General features: G+C 42.9%; 1 protein-coding gene across 1 annotated transcript; it reads right to left on the reverse strand.

The window, feature by feature from the left end:
- Positions 1 to 2,069: 2,069 nt before the first annotated feature.
- LOC308328798 (protein diaphanous homolog 1-like) lies at positions 2,070 to 4,268 on the reverse strand (the record flags this gene model as incomplete). Its single annotated transcript, XM_080782908.1, has 1 exon — positions 2,070 to 4,268. The coding sequence occupies one exon, from the start codon at positions 4,266 to 4,268 to the stop codon at positions 2,070 to 2,072; it is 2,199 nt and encodes a 732-aa protein (XP_080639034.1).
- Between the last annotated feature and the right edge of the window lie 12,903 nt (positions 4,269 to 17,171).

The following is a 17,171-nucleotide window of genomic DNA, read 5'->3' on the forward strand; positions in this document are numbered from 1 at the left end:
AACAAATGCTGTTTTGTGCCAGCGGCACGGGTCCAAACACAATCTTTGAAATTCCCAGCATATGGGTCATGTGATAATTATGTGGCAAAACAAAATGCACCGGCGTATACTGTACACTGGAAAAACTGCCAGCAACTGCAGTCTGAAATGTAATTAAATAATTGAGAATTATTTACAATGTACGCCGTGTTAATATTTCAAAATCACTGTATGTTTGGTAAAATATTTGCAGTATCAATATCACATCACCATTGGTCATTTTGAAATCTGTTAGGTCTATTGACCTACAGTACACAGCATTTCATAGCATTTCTTATGTTACCATTATAGGCTATGGCTCATATCATAACATATCTATATCACTATATGCACGGATAACGTATAAATTATATGTATTATATTATAAAAACCATAAAAGAAAGAGGGAGAACAGAAGCGGCCCATTTAATGTGGGCCCGTGTGCATATTGCGTATGGTGTGCACTGCGTCTTTGGATGTATTGGTGATTGCGTGGTCTATGTTGCGGTAAAAGAGCAACACACACACAGTGAGGCAGCTGGATGCTGTCAGGAAGCCATAACACTGATGGAAACAGGCTGATTGCAGCACACCGGCCCCGCCTGTTGGAGCATAAATCAGCCTCACAGAGCTCAGCCATGGGAACCAACCATCCACAGGAAACATCTCTATCGGGGATGGCATTGTGGCTTTATGCAGTATAGTACGTCACTGTTTCTCAACCTGTGTGGGCTGCGGGGGTATTACGTGTATTAAGTGTGCCCCCAAATAATTGCCAAAACACTACGATTTTAATGATAATATAACATTAATATAAAAAAGTGATACCACTTATAGGTAAAATATACCGGTTCCATTGATCCAAGCCAAGGTGGAACACGATCGATTTGATTTGATTGATCGTTCATCCTGAGAAATGCACACAGTCCTCCCATTTGACCACTTAATAACACGTGAGATGGCGAGAACTTCTGGGAACACATGTACTTAATTAACATGCTGATTATTGGTCAGATGGGTGGGCCGTGGATGCTTTTGAGACTTTCAATGGGCCCTGATCTAGAAAAGGTTAAGAACCACTGGTGAACATTTTGAAATATTTATATAAAACTGATATATATATATATATATATATATATATATATATATATATATATATATATATACATACATACACACTGTGTATATATATATATACATACATACATACACACTGTGTATATATATATATATATATACACACACTGTATATACGGTGTATATATATATATATACACACACACACACTGTATATGGCTTAAAGAGCAAGAACATTTTGGTACAGGTTTGGGTTTTGTACTTATACCTTGCCATGATGTAACTCCAAAGGTGGACAATTAATCAAAAAAGAATTGCTCCATTGATTAGAAATTGAAAATTGTTCCTCATTGACTTACATTATACGGTGAAACAGCAATAAAGTCACTCTTAACATGTACATGTACGGTTCAGACAATATAGAACATCACAAAACCCAGTACTGTAATACAAATGTCAGATTCCTGTTGATTTTGCTATCGGGAAGAAAACCCGGACTGGATCCGTGGCTCCGGATCTTCAAATAGTAAAATCAACAGGAAGTTGACATTTTTATTAAAAAAACAAAAAAAAAACAGTATTGGGTTTCATGATGTTCTAGACCAGGGGTGCCTACACTTTTGAAAATGATCACAATGCTGAAAATATTAAAAAATGTACGGTAATGTATGTGGTGGCTAAATAACAACAGGACTGCTTCAAAATCAATTAATTCCATTCATTTATCATTCCAGTTACCCCACATTGGTAGAAGTTTAATTGCAAAGAACAGAATGTTTGGTAAAGTTACTCTATGTGAACAAATTGCTCATGGAATGTAACACAAAATTATAAAAAGCATATACGCACAAAAAAATGATACACAGTCACATAAAAGCATAATGCACTACTCAACTCAGTAAAGTGCACACTTGAAACAACAGCTAACATAAAAAGAGTCTCTTTCTCAGCAATAAGCCAAAAATCCAAAACTATTAGAACCTTGCGCTGGACTTCCTCCTAAAAGCAGCGCCAGACTGCAGCGCCTCCATGAGGCCATCCATGATACCAGTTTCATCACCCTCTACGTTGACCTTAAGGCTCTGACTCTTCTTGAATTTCTGCCCCTTCTCCTTTTCAGACTTCACTCTCACTCTCCTGATCTCCTCAGACTCTCTCTTCTGATTCTCCATCGCAGCTTGTTGAAACATGTTCTTGAATTTGTCCCTGTTACTAGGAGTTAATGTTTCCAGAAGTTTCTCCATGTTCTGAAGCTTCTCTGCCGACACTCTGCTGGCCTTCTCCACGTGGATAAGCTCGTCAGGGAAGCTCATCACGTTAGGATACTGCTCCAGACACACGTCAGCCAGGAAGTGGGGCAGCATCTGCTTCTGGTCAACTGACTTGGTGTGACGCAACTTGCAGAGGTAGGACACTGATTTAGATGTTGAGGATATGGTTGGGGATATGGTGAACCCGAATGTCTTGGCATTGCGGAACGGGGTTGGCACAGGAATATTACCGGTGACAACTATAGTTTTGGCCTCTTCCAGATCTTTAGACAGCTTCTGACTCTGCAGTGTTCTAAGCTGTTGCTGCAATTCTTTGTTCTCTCTGTCTGTGTCCTGCTTTTTAGAGGCCAGCTGTTCCATCTCCTGGCTGAGCTCCAGGAGATGCAGCTCATAGTCTCCCTTCTGCTTCTTCCACTCTATCTGCAGCTCATGGTGTGCCATTAGCTTCTGCTCATGCAGTGTTCTAAGCTGTTGCTGCAGTCCATGGTTCTGTGTACTAACCATGGCAACGTTGGTCTTGGCATCTTCCAGATCATTAGACAGCTTCTCAATCTGCTCATGCAGTGTGCTAAACTGTTGTTGCAATTTCTTGTTATCTCTGTCTGTGTCCTGCTTCTTAGAGGCTTGGATGGCTTGGATGAGCTCCAGCAGCTCCTTCAGCTTCTTCCACTCTATCTGCAGCTCATGGTGTGCCATTAGCTTCTGCTCATGCAGTGTTCTAAGCTGTTGCTGCAGTCCCTGGTTCTGTGTACTAACCGTGGCAACTTTGGTCTTGGCAACTTCCAGATCATTAGACAGCTTCTCAATCTGCTCATGCAGCTCTTGGTGTGCCGTCAGCTCCGCATACAGCTCCATCTCTAGTTCCTTGGCCTCGCTGGACTCCACCTTGGTTTGATTCACCATGTTGTCTATCAAGCCCTCAATATCCAGGCTGAGTTTACGGCACTTAAAGTCTGGGTCAGCACCATTACTGTGAAGCACGATCTGACTAATGCACTCGTCCATCAACTTGTAGTACTGAGGCCTGGCCAGATCATCATTGCGGATCAGCAGCAGGTGCTGTAGCAAGGACAGGAAGTAGCCTTCAGATTTTGAGTCCTTCAATGTGCTGACGAGGACTTCAAACACCTCCTTCACATTGTCCATCTCAAACTGTATGTCGTGCAGGCGTGCTTTGAGTTCTTCAGAGTCCTCCTCTGCCTGCTCGTCAAACACATGGAGTTGTACCCTCAGCTCGTCGTTCTCGATCATCCTCACCTCCTCCGTCAGCTGGTCTTTGAGCCCCAGTCTCATCAGCTCAGAGCGGATGTGGATCCTGAAGTCTGCCTCCTCTCCTTGACTGATCAGAGCATTGATGAGCATAATGCAGCCAGCCTTTAGAGCATTGTTTGGTTCGTTCATGCCAGTCAGAAGTGGCTGAAACCTCTCAATATCCTGTTTCTCTGCCTCCACTGTTATGGCTTCCAGAACACGTTCATGAAGGTTGTCTGAGTGATCTGAAATGGAAATAGCGGAAAGCAGCTCGATGGCATCCAGCATCATGTCGGGTATCCTGGGGTTGATGGCTCGCACCAGCAGAGGAATCCCCTCAGCCGAATCCACCATGGATTTCAGTCCATGAATATTATTCATTGAAGCTTTGAGACAAAGGAGGATCGCATGTTGACATTTTACTCCAATGTTAGGGAACTCATCTCGTTCCTCCTGCAGTCTCCTCAGCAGGCTGAGCAGTAGGGAAAGGCCCTCATCTCCAAAACTATGCACCCAGCTGACAGGGTTGTTATTGAGTGAGACTCCTAGCGACTCCAGACAGCCCAGCAGCTGTTTGTCTCGGATATCGGACTTCAACTCCTGGATGTACACCATGGCCGACTTGATGCCCTCATTCTGGTTCTGACCCATCTTCTTGTCCTGGTTGAGGTTAAATGTCAATGTAATGGGAACCCAGTCTGGCACATTGAACAACAGGGATTCAGAGTTTTTATACCTGCCCACAGCTACAACTCGGAAACAGACATGTTGCATGAGAGTCTGTTGATTGATTAGGTCATGAAACAAAGATAAAACAGTCTTAGGACAGTAAGGTATAAGCAAACAAAGGAAGTAAAGTAGATTGCATAATACGCAATAATCATGTGAGTTCTCAGTAAAGATTCCAAAGGCTGTGTTCCTTAGAACACAGCTCATGGAGAACAGTTACTAAAAATACTTGAAAGATACGTTATAAGGGGTATTAAATGTTTACTCATCAGAATTCCTCAACAACTCTTCATCCTATTCTTTTTTTACTTTCTTGTCATAGCCTTGATGCGGCATACTTTTGCTGATTTCTAAAATATGAATGTGAGTGTACTTTCCAGAGACAATTTAGCGTCTGTATACCTTTGTTATCCCATTGGGAAATTCTATTGTCATCACAGGCTACGAGCGAGCGAGTAACATTTTTATTCGTAAGGTATTATTCTTCCGGCTTGAGGGAAAGGAATTACGTTCTGGTTTGAGGAATCCGTCCTGAACTGATTACTACAAAACAATTACTACAACATGACGTAACGACCGGATCATAAACCGGAAAAGGAATGCTGCCCAGGCTAATTCTGATGTATTATGAAGAATAGACCTACTGCACATGTAAACAGAAAACACATCTTAAATCTGAGGTTTCTTTGTATGCTATTTAAATAGTCTTGAGATTCTTTTTTGCCATTTGTCCCAAAGTGACTCTAAAACAATTGCTGCTATTTGTTAGGAAAAAAAGCTTAATACCCTCACCTGTATAACATGTATATAACGACACAATGTGTTATAGCTCTACAAAACTCTGTACCCCCTCCAACTGTACATATACCTTCCCCAATACACTTGCTTTGGCAATGTAAACGGATTACTCTTATAATAATAATAATTAATTGCATTTTTATAGCGCTTTTCCGATTTTTCGATGCGTCCTCACTTCCCACATTCACACATCAATGGTGGCAAGCTCACACAGACTCATTGGAGACAATGTAGGGTTCAGTGTCTTGCCCAAGGACACCTCGACATGTGGACAGGAGGAGCCGGGATTCGAACCGCCAACCCAGGGATCATTGGACGACCTGCTCTACCTCCTGAGCCACAGCCACCCCACAAAGCTGCCCCCTTAAAGTAGCTATATTTGTGCAATAGTACAGTTATATATAATAATAATAATGTGCAATTTGAAGCTGGCTATAGCCTATATTACATGTTTATATGACTTATTTTGTCTTCAAACTGTTTTCAATCAAAATATAGTATAGGCTACAGGGGTTCCCAGACTTTTTTGACTTGATAGCTACTTTCAAAATAACCAGCTCAACAAGATTTCAATTTATTTTGTTATTGTTACATAATACACACTTAGAATAGATGGGGGAAATTGATTTTATTTTTTCTTCTTTTTTTTGTAGGCCTATATAACCTTTTTGTAGCCTAGTAACTATAATGTTACTGATGTTTGTGCTCAACACTCTTGAAAACAAAGTATTCCATTGTGGGTTAACAAGCTATTTTATGTCAATCAATCAAGTCATCTTAATTCAAGTGTCAGATGCCAAATTTTATTTAAATTATTATATATGTTTTAGGGGCATGTCATGTGATCTAACGGCACAGCCTTTGTAATCTACTGGTAGATTGTGATCTACCTTTTGAACACCCCAGTCTATACTGTCTGTCTGTCTATTTTGAATGATCAATTTCTAATCAATGGAGCAAACACTCCTTTTTGTCTTGCCCACCTTTGGAGTTACAACATGAAGGTAAAACTATACACAACCCAAACCTCTACCAAGGTGTTGCTACCCTGGGCGTCGTGGGCGGGAACCCCTTTTGGTGTTTTAAGCATTATGTTAAACTTTAGATGTTCTTTTTTATTGGCACACATCTTTGAATTTATATTCTTTCAGAGCGAACATTTTTAACTCAAATATTTCCAGATGGGGGTCGGCGGCCAAATACATCTAATTCTGTGGGTCCTTGGCATGAACTAGTAGAGAACCACTGACATAGAAAGAGAAAAAATAGGTTTTTCAGAAAACTGTCATGATTTAGAAGACATTTTGTGTAGTTTGTTTTAACCAGCTAAATGGACACTACATGGTGCCTGTTCACAATCAAATAAATATATTGGAAATGTTATACTCTCCAATCCTTTACTGATGCCAAAAGAAGAGTACTGTGTTAAATCAACGTTTAATGGAAGGAAAATAAACAGTTTAAAGGATTCATCTACTGTATGACGTAAAATGTCCTCAACCATCATCCAGTGTGACATCTTTGCTTCTTAGATATAATAAGCATTCACAATCCTTCCTCCTGGCATGTCAAATATGAGCTGCCAGGCATTCACACACAACACCCACATGGGCTGTGCTGGTGTCAGAAATAATATGAAATTACACAGCAGCACTGTGGCAGCAGTGTCAATCTAATTTGTAAGTGTGGGATCCTGGTCCTCCCCCCCCCCCAAAAAAAATATAAGATAGAGTGAAAGGTTTTAATGTGTATATGTGGTCAGCAGATTTAACTGACATAATGTAGGCTACACGCTACAGTAACTATACTGCAAATTATTTATATAGATATTATATACATTTGTATACGATGTTAAGACAATATCATTATTTTTTTTAGAATGGCAGGAGTTGAGTCACACTGCGCTGATGGCAGTTGCCAACATGAATCACTGTACATGAATTACTGTAGTAAATTCACAATGTGTGGATACACGAATGTAACCTGACGCTGCCAGATGAGGGCGGTATTGCGGAAACCCCAACACAACACTCATCTGGGATCTCTGACGGAGTTGAGCCCTGAGTCAGATCTGCTTCGTACCGAACCAATCAGCGTGAGCTAAAGGCGGGATGCGGATGTGACGGTATATAGACACGTCGATATGATTGGTTGTGTTTGCACGCCCACACGGTGATAGACAGACGCTCCCATCCAATCATCTACCATGTATCTTGAAAAAAAGGAACAGCCCCGTCATCGAATTTGCTTCCGCGATCCCAGATCCAAATAAGCTGTGAAACAAATTTGTGTAGCAAGCTTTTTGGATCTGGCAGCGTCAGGTTAACACGAATGACCTAGTCAATAATTCCAAATTATTTACCATTTCCTTGGAGCTAAGAGATCTGAACACATTCCGCTCCATTACGCAATGACACACTATAGTCTCTATTCCAATATGGCCCTATATTAATGTTTATCACTGAAGCCTTCTTATTCTGTGTTTTGCAATCTGACGCATTGTGAGTTTGTAGATCATTTTAGTTTGACATATTTGGTAAATTTGTGAACATGTAATGACATCCTACTATAAATGTGCCACGTCTCTGCGTACGTGCGTGCGTACATGTGCACGGTTGTAATGCACGTAATTCGAGAACCGTTTGACCCACCGACTTCACATTCGACATACGCGTTCCACACCACCACAGGTAGTGCAGTGCCAGGTATCGAGTCGGTCGGACCCACAGTTCTCCAGAACCACCACAAAAGGTCAGGCTCTGCCAGTGGGCTTAATGAGGCCAACTTATTTTTTTCACCTGTGCAATAGAGCGTCGCAGTCCCACCCCCTTTCAGAACTACGAGTGGCCCAGGAAATGATTATCCATTCATTTTCTCCATAGGCTTTTCAAAAAGTATTTATATAACGACGGTTACGCGGCTACGCCGCGGACAAAGCCAACTCGGATTGTGACAAATCATGACAACAAACACGATATTTTGTGCCGATTAAATAATTTGAAAGAAGAAAACAAAGGCAGGATACAACACTATTTGTTTTGTTTTTCTTCTTACTAATTATTTGATCGGCCCAAAACATTGTAATTATTGTCATGATTTGTCACGATCCGAGTTGGCTTTGTCCGCGGCGTAACAGTCTTTAAATAAATACTTTTTGAAAAGCCTATGGAGAAAATGAATGGAGAATAATTTCCTGGGCCACTCGTCGTTCTGAAAGGGGGCGGGACTGCAACGCTCTATTTCCAGCCTCTGCCAATTGAGGCTCAACCAATCAGGCTCTCCCAGTGGGCCGAATTGATTGCCAAGTACACTTTTCAGTTTGCAGTCTTCACACACAGGCACATACACAGATCTCCATGTGGGACACCGGCTGACAGTTAAAACGGGTGCCATATGACAACGAATATCATTAGGTTCCCAAGTTGCATCGTTCCCAAGTAGGCTGGTGGCCAACTGCGACCGGCACGTACAGGTCTAGTGCTCTATAAAAACAAGTTATAATCCATCATTCACCGCTGACCTTTTAACAAAGTTTTGTTGATGTAATTGTGTTGAGATAGTACAAGATGGTTTGGGGCTTAACACACTTGACAAAGAATCGACTTGTAAGAACGACAAACTTTCAAATGGCAAACTACAGTAATTGGAACGGTGGATGTGTTTGAATTGCAGGCGAGTAAAGGTCACACTGGGATTCTCTGTGCAGTTTGAAATGCTATACCTGAGGATCATGTGACGCTGTGAGACTGCCTGAGGATGCTGTGACTATAGAGTATGCAGAGGTGAGGTATGCATAGGTCAGGTTCCTCTGTCACAAACTGCTGCCATCATGTCTTCTTTGCCAACGTTCTGAAACAAATGCACGCCGTGTCTTATTCTAAAGATAACCATCGTGCTGGAGCAGCGGCGCATCCTTTTGATTGTTTGGTGGTTTGAAAAAGTCACAGATGGATAAAAGGGTCCCCTGACATCAGAGAGTACAGTGAGCACAAAATGGGAGTTCACAATCTTCCAATACAATCAGTGCAATACGTTCAAATACACGCTCACATGCTAAGCCACTGGCCCAACTATCAGGAACGCTGTTTGTCTGAAATGGCCAACTCAAGGTTCACAGACCCCCAGAGGCATTGTTTACAGGAAGAAAGAAATCAAATGGAATCTAGATAAAGATAAATCAATTAAAGAGGAGCCGGAAGAATATCTCATGCTTTGGACAAAATAACCGTCCACTATTGCATCTCAATCGAGATGCAAATGATTAACCTACAAATACTATTTTCATTTATGGCCTTTTGGGAACAAATCCTCACAGTGGGGCAGAAATGTTGCCACCTCATTACACTGATTACTGTCATTTTGATTCTGTTGCTGATAATAAAATTAGAAAAGGTCACATTTGGGCCGAGCGGCGTGCAGTGTGGAGTCGGATAAGTCATGAGAAATTAGCTGTGAGAAGGTCAAACCATCCATCCGGCATCTCGCCGGCAGGTGACGGGGCTAAATGAGTAATTCTAGGTGGCCATGCTGGCATAAAATGTATCCCAAACTGCTATGAAATAGTGTCAATGTTAATGTAGTGTCAGAGATTAAAATGGGAAGCAGGAGGAGGATGGAGGCACGAGGTCTTGGAATAGAAACAGGATTAAGAATAAGCTTTGAAGTGCTTTTCCTTTTCCTTCTACTATGAAGAACCATATCTCACTCTGCCTGGTCAGTCAGCTTCTATAGGAGCCGTCTTCAGTCAGTCACCCAAACCCAATCTCCTTCATGACCTTGCCCGCTAGTTTCTCCACGAAAGCATTTGAGCGCAAACGCACGCGTGCACGCACGCACGCACGCACACATACACACACACACGCACATATGCATGCTTGCTGATGATACGCGAAGGTGTGCATGCGCAGGTGTCCCCCCACACACACACACACACACACACACACACACACACACACACACACACATGCGTGCTTGGGGATGATACGTGGAGGTGTGCATGTGCAGGTGTCCGCACACACACACACACACACACACACACACGCACGCGCACACACACAGTGTACGACCTTCATACTGTACAAGCAATTTGTAGTTCCAGTGTGGGAACTGGCAAGCCACCTGACACCATCTGCACCATTACAAAACCTATAGCGAGCGAGCAGCTGGCAGGCATGCAGGACAGGCCACACAGAAGTGGTATACTACTGTACAATCATCTTTACACAAAGTATGCACTAAACTGAACAATGGGGAGACAGATACCAGATACCAATTTTCATTTTTTTTTTGTTGTTCTTAATTCCCTTCATTGTGGGTTTTTTGTCCTTTCTCGTTGCACTCCGTCTAAATGCCACGAGTGTCAAACGAGACAGCCGAGCACATCATTACTGTTATCCCAGAGATATTCTTCTCCTCTGGCTTTATTAAGTCAGCAAGGAGACGTCCCCTCCTCCCCCAACAAAAGAATCCTCATTACACACACTATCTCTCTCTCTCTCTCTCTGTCTGTCTTCTCTCTTTCACAGCCTGTCTCTCTCTCTCTCTGTCTGTCCGCCTGCCCAGCCAGTCCCTGTGTTCACACTCTCTCCGTCTTTCTACCCACCTCCCTCTGTGTGCGTGGTCAGCACTCCTCTCCTCGTGGAGGAGGGGGTTGGCGTAGCCAGAATACGTGCTGGGGGGAGATCGTTTTGATCCATATTCAGTAGAGATTCACACGTGTATAGGATCTAATTCTTTAAAAAAAAAGAAAAAGAAGAAAAGACAAGAATAATAAAAGAATCCGCTTAGCACACCGGTTGTGCATACAGGATAAGATATGTATGAGATATGTAGGGGGATGTGCGGATGAATGATGACTAAATCACTAGCACCTATACGTAGCATGATCCCTCTGTGCACCTGCATGGGATGGGATGCATGCAGGCATGTGGTCCGCTGACATATGGTTGGTCATGAAGCCTCCACACAACCAACGGGCCTCCTGCCAACGACACACAACACAGCACTTGCTTCGTCAACACACCAGAGTTATGGTGGCCATTTTCTGTGGTTTGCGGTAAGCAGGCAGAGCAAGGTAATTCTACTACAGCAGTGATTTTCAACCCTTTTCATGTCAAGGCCGATTATTTATTGGGAATTTGATCCAAGGACCACCATTTGATGACATTTAGCCTCTCAGACCCAGAACTATAAGATTCTGTGCACAATTCCATGCGGTCTTGTACATTTTGTAATGCAGATGTTTAACAATAGCATCTCAGTTTTAAGACTTCAACCCTACTATGTGTTATGCTTCAGCTATTCAAAAAGAGAAGATCTACAACCTCACAATGCGTCACGATGCTACACAATGGTAGCTTGTAGATCTGTTATGTGGCAGAAAATAAAACATAATAACCAGAAAATAACATGGCACAGTAAGTAAATGCATTTAGTTTCCACTTTCCACCACCGCTCGACGACATGACAAAGTTGGAGAAGCGCTGCCGTTATGTAACACAGGTTTATGGCCAGGGGGAAATGGTATGCCAGACGCATGAAGCACAGAAAGGCAATACAGAAGTAAGTGGAGCTGAGGACGACGTACAACGGCACACGGCACAGAGAGGCGTTGAGTGAGTGAGCACTAGATGGAGTTTATACTGAAGTGTGTGTGTGGGAGATGGAATGGTAGCGATGCTCGTGGGCCGGGGTTGCAGGGTCTTCTCTACATTGTCAAAATGCTGCACTACCCGCAAAGCATTGCACGCGCACACACACACACACACACACACACACACACACACACACACACACACACACACACACACACACACACACACACACACACACACACACACACACACACACACACACACACACACACACACACACACACACAGGGTGAAACATAATGTCTCCCAGTGTAGCACAAACCTGAGCAATGGTTAACTGATTCCACGTATAGACTATATGTGTGGGAGAGCTGTGACTCTTCAGTAAACTACTTTAAAAATGGACCCAAGTTGAGTGCCGTGCGTTAACCATATACGAACCCCCTGTGCTGGGAAAAAATAGCAGATATACAATCTCTATGAGCTTGTATATATATATTCTATTTTATGTGAAAATATTTAGTGTAAAGGGAGACAAAAATGAGCGGACCTACTGTAGTATAAAGTCCTGGGGACTCCGCGGTCAACAGCGTATACAGTACACAGGTATAAGGTTAAAGTGGTTAATACAATGGGTTACTGTCGTACTCCCTACAGTTATTGCTTTTCTGTACTTTCTGGCAAAGTAAATTAGCCTCATACATCTTTCTGTCTGTGGCGTGTTGATGGCGAGCCCTAGGGAAGGCCAACATCTTGTCTCCATACTCTCCATGAGAGAAAGTAAAGTTTCCTTCCAAATTCACAGTTCACACTGGGCCAAAAATGATTGCACGTTCTATCTGAACTGTTGATCCAGGCTGTCTGCTGACAGTCGAGAGAGTCTTATTGCAATTTGTCCGGGGCCTATGGGGGCATCATGCAAATGTTACAACCCAACCAGACTATCAATATTTATGCTGAGAAGCTCTTGGTGTGCAGACAGAGAAAATGATAAGTCAGGGAGAGGACAGCGACACACAAGGCGGACCAACCAAGTTTCACACTGTTTGAAATGTTCGGAACACGTCGTCCACACACTCTACGTGTGCAAAAACACATACAAGCGCGGCCACGTGCACAAACACACACACACACAAACATGAAATGGTGTTGGTGTATGCTTCTGAGAGGAAATCGTGCCAGATCCCACTGACTAACAGGTCTCGTGTTTAGGAGTTCTAGCGCCATTGCCCACTTTAATGGGGGTGCCGTTTTGTGTGTGTGCGTGCGTGCGTGCGTGTACCCATGCTCTGGATGAGCTGCCTGTTTCTGTCCCTGACTCGACTGTGTGCCAGCCCTGTATCCATCATGGGCTCATTTCCCAGCCACCCCTCCTCTCTGCTGTGCTCCGCCAAGCCTCTCAGCAGGTGTCTATCTGCTGAACATATACAGTTCGGCCACAGCCAGTATATTGGGCCAACATTTCTCGGAGTCCCATATTTTCCACCAGAGAGAGAGAGAGAGAGCTAGAGAGAGAGCTACAGAGAGAGAGAGAGAGATTTGCCATTTACTCTGCCCTCCCTGGAATTCATCCTAATATAAGCGTTTTTCGTATTATTAGTGTATGAAGAATAGCAATGTATTTTATTTTTTTTGCTAAGCATCTTAAGATCAAAACGGTTAAGGGCTGTTTTGGTATGCTATAGTCATCCACTTTATCTTGAGATCTTCTCTTGGTTAAGTCCAATATTTTTTAAATGGAAATGTCAGATTCTGCCATGTCATGCCAAGATAGTAATCAGTCTGGGGTGACAGTTGTTTACTCTCAACTGAGAAGACACAAACAAAGGAGAAAGAATGTAATGGAATCATCAACACCTTCTGGGAGAGATGGTGAAGATTAAAGGCCCATACCAGCATCAATACATGTCATTGTCTATTCACAGCTTTGGCCATATATCGTATAGGATAAAACCATGCACACAGAGCTATGTGTGAGACTTCTTTATTTAAACAAATTAAGCAACATTTCGAAGCGTGCGGCGGACCTTAAAACGTGTAATTCACCTGACAAAGATCCACCATGGATCGAAACGTTGTCTAATGAATCTGTTCAATTACCATAGCTCAGTGTGCGTTTTTTATACCCTGAAATTATGGGTTGTTGAAAATCTAGTGCGCTGTGCCCCAGGTGTGCTGAGTGCCCGCACTGACTGATAACCCTATACTCAGTGGTTGGGGTTGTCCAGTGTGTGTCACTGCGGTGTCTCGAGTGCTCCCCGGCGGCAAAATTGATCCTTTGAGCTTTATAGGAAAACCCCCCGTTCCGCCCGGTAACAAGATGTGCACATGAACGCACTACAGTGGGGGGACATACTGTACAACAGGCCAACAGCACGCACACCAAGCCCCTGATTGGCGGAAGGCCCCTCTCTATCCTGATTGGATGAAGGCTGGGCCACCTAGCCAAAAATGAAACCTACGTTGTTTTTTTTGTTTTTTTTAAGATATTTTTTTTGCTGCTTACGCCTTTTATTGGTTTTTTGAAGGGACAGACAGTAGGCTGACAGGAAACGGGAGAGAGATGGGGGAAGACATGCAGTAAAGGCCGTGTCGGGCTCGAACCCGCGGCACACTGCGACCCAGACAGTTACGCCACCGCCTGGGCCAACCTATGTTTTTTTACCCCAGGGGTTAACTGGGGACAGGGAGGAACTCCTTAGGTCAGCACACTCTAGTAGGGATGATTATCACAACAAAACAAAAAAATAAATTATATTCGAATTAAGTGAAATCACTGAATATACAATCCACAGTTCTTAGGTGGACGGGGAGCTCATTCCATAGCCTAGGGGCAAAACCTGCAAAGGCTTTAGTTACTAGTTTTGTCTGAGGAACAACCAACAAGCCACTCATTATATCGTAAATATAAATATCACATGGTTGCTGGTTTTATTTTTTCCATTGGATATTTATATAGTAGGCCTAATTAAACTGACAGAGCAACCAACATCAATATGTTGGCTTCCCATCATTGTTAATACGTCAGGGACTTTTAAATATAGTTTGAGTATAAATCTTTTGATTATAAACTACTACTAGAGCATAGGCATTTGGCAATGTTCCAAGTTACAGTTTCGGCCAATATAGCTTTGAATAGTTAAAAAACCACACCGTGTTCTTTGTTGATGCCGATGAATAAAGGCAACAGCATCGCTCACATCGCCCACATCTTTTGCTTTTGCTCTCTTTTTGTGCCTCGATTAACAGCTATTGTGTAATGGAGGTACAAAGCAGGCTGCACACTGTGGGTCTGATCAAATGCTTGCCATCCTTTAAAACTTGTACAGGTTGTGGAGAAGAATCATTCATATTATTTATTGTGAAAATGCAACTTTAGTCACTGCAAAATAAAAATAAACCTGGCCTGCAAATGCCACGAAAAGCCAGAAACTGCCCCAAAAACGTGTTGGCATCCTACTCCTAACTACTACTGTCAGTTATTCTAACTATGTGGGATAATAACTATGCCTCTTTTGTTTGAACTCTTGGAACAGTTCTAGAGTCTGCAGTTTTAGTTTACGTGACCCCTTGAGGCTGTGCTTCAGCCTAAACTCAACCAGATCCAGACCACAGTGAGTGGTTTGAACCAACCAACATTGCCATCATTAGTGTAGTATCATTAAAAGGTATATAGAATCATTCAAAAGCTACAAACTAAAGCCTTCAAAACAGATATCAAGTGAACATTTTGGTGTCTATTTTGGGGCACTAGGGGAAAGGCCACGGGGTCACCAAAATCAATAATGGTTTGTCCTGCAATATGCCTGTTAAATTGTGAGATATTTTGTGTGCAAAAGATGTCCATTAGCCTGGTTTCACTAGAGGAAAGATCATGCAGGTCACTCAAATGGTTACGGTTCAACTTCTGAGCATGTGTGTGCATTCAGCAACACGCACCGCCATTCCGAGCCACCGCCATTCCGAAGGTTCACTTCCATAAAGTTCCGAAAGTTAAATCTCCGAAGCGCACAGAGCACTAAACAACCCCTCTCACTTTCTCTCTCACTCCCATAAATAGATGATAATAAATTATCATATTGGCGAGAAATAGTTTCTCAAATGTAGGCCTATTCATTTCATATTGGCATTCCTGTTACCTTGGCGACAGCTAGTTTTGAGACATATGGCAGTAGCTTACAGTAGGTTATGACTTGTTATGAATAAAATAAAACCTTCAAACACATTTGGCATCTTGTCCGTCGCTCTTTGTCACTTGATCAACCCAGTCGCTGTTTATTCAAGGACAGATAGGCATTTAATAGTGAGTGAGTAAAGTTGCGGGACTGTGAGTCAAGGGATTCGCATGTCATTAAGACATGCAAATCCCTTGACTCCTTCAAAACCGCTCTCAAAGGGCACCTACGGACGGCTGCAATTCGAAACTGGGCCCCGTAAAATCGGAATCACACTCAATAAGCAAAGCTACTTTCAATTGAGTAGAGTGAGCATAGTGGTCACGGGTCAGGCTGACCAAATAAGGAGGAGGCAGACATGGAGAGCTCAGTTTAACCACACGGTGGTGGTGTACTGTATTTAGTGAAGTTGTGGAGCATTTATGTATAGAATATATATAACATAATTAAAGCAGGATATACTAACTCATTCTAGTATGAATCAACAAAAAGGATAACTGAAAGAAGTAGTACATAAATTAGGGTGTGAATTGCTTCCTTGGAGATCAAACGGTCCATGTCATGATGGCCCATTTCCGAGTCAATGGGCGCTCATTAGACACGTTGCGTTTATGGACAGGATTGGACGCACGCGTATTGGGCCCATTAAATAACAGCCCTGTGGGACCGAATGAGCAGCCATTGATTTACATGAAAATAGACAATTCACAGACCTTTCGGAATGGCGGTGTTTCGGAATGGCGGTGTTTCGGAATGGCGGTGTTTCTGGATGGCGGTGTTTCGGAATGGAGGTCCGTCCCCGGGTAGGTTTAAGATGAGGATATCTGCAATTGGGGCAGATAGGCCTTTCAGACATAGAAGTCTTAAGATACATATTTATAGATAACAATACAACATCTGTAGTGCTTATTTGGCATGTTGCCTGTTTAAGTAGCTTACAAAAACAATTGTGCATGCGTGCATGCGTGCATGCGTGCGTGTGTGTGTGTGTGTGTGTGTGTGTGTGTGTGTGTGTGTGTGTGTGTGTGTGTGTGTGTGTGTGTGTGTGTGTGTGTGTGTATGTGTGCGTGTGTGGGCTTCAGACTTCAGCACTTTGCACCCAAGTTACTTTTACCTCATGAATAAACCAGAGAGGCAGCCACTGCTAAATGGCTGAAGATTCCACATTCTCAGTATAGTTCACTCAGAACACATGAAGGCTGTTGTTTGGTACCACATTGGTAGACCGTCCCTGAAGGAGTTCCAGGGGGTCCCCAGCT

The sequence above is a fragment of the Protomyctophum bolini genome (genome assembly GCF_963924005.1).
Source record: "Protomyctophum bolini genome assembly, chromosome: 14".
NCBI classification, from domain to species: Eukaryota; Metazoa; Chordata; class Actinopteri; order Myctophiformes; family Myctophidae; genus Protomyctophum; species Protomyctophum bolini.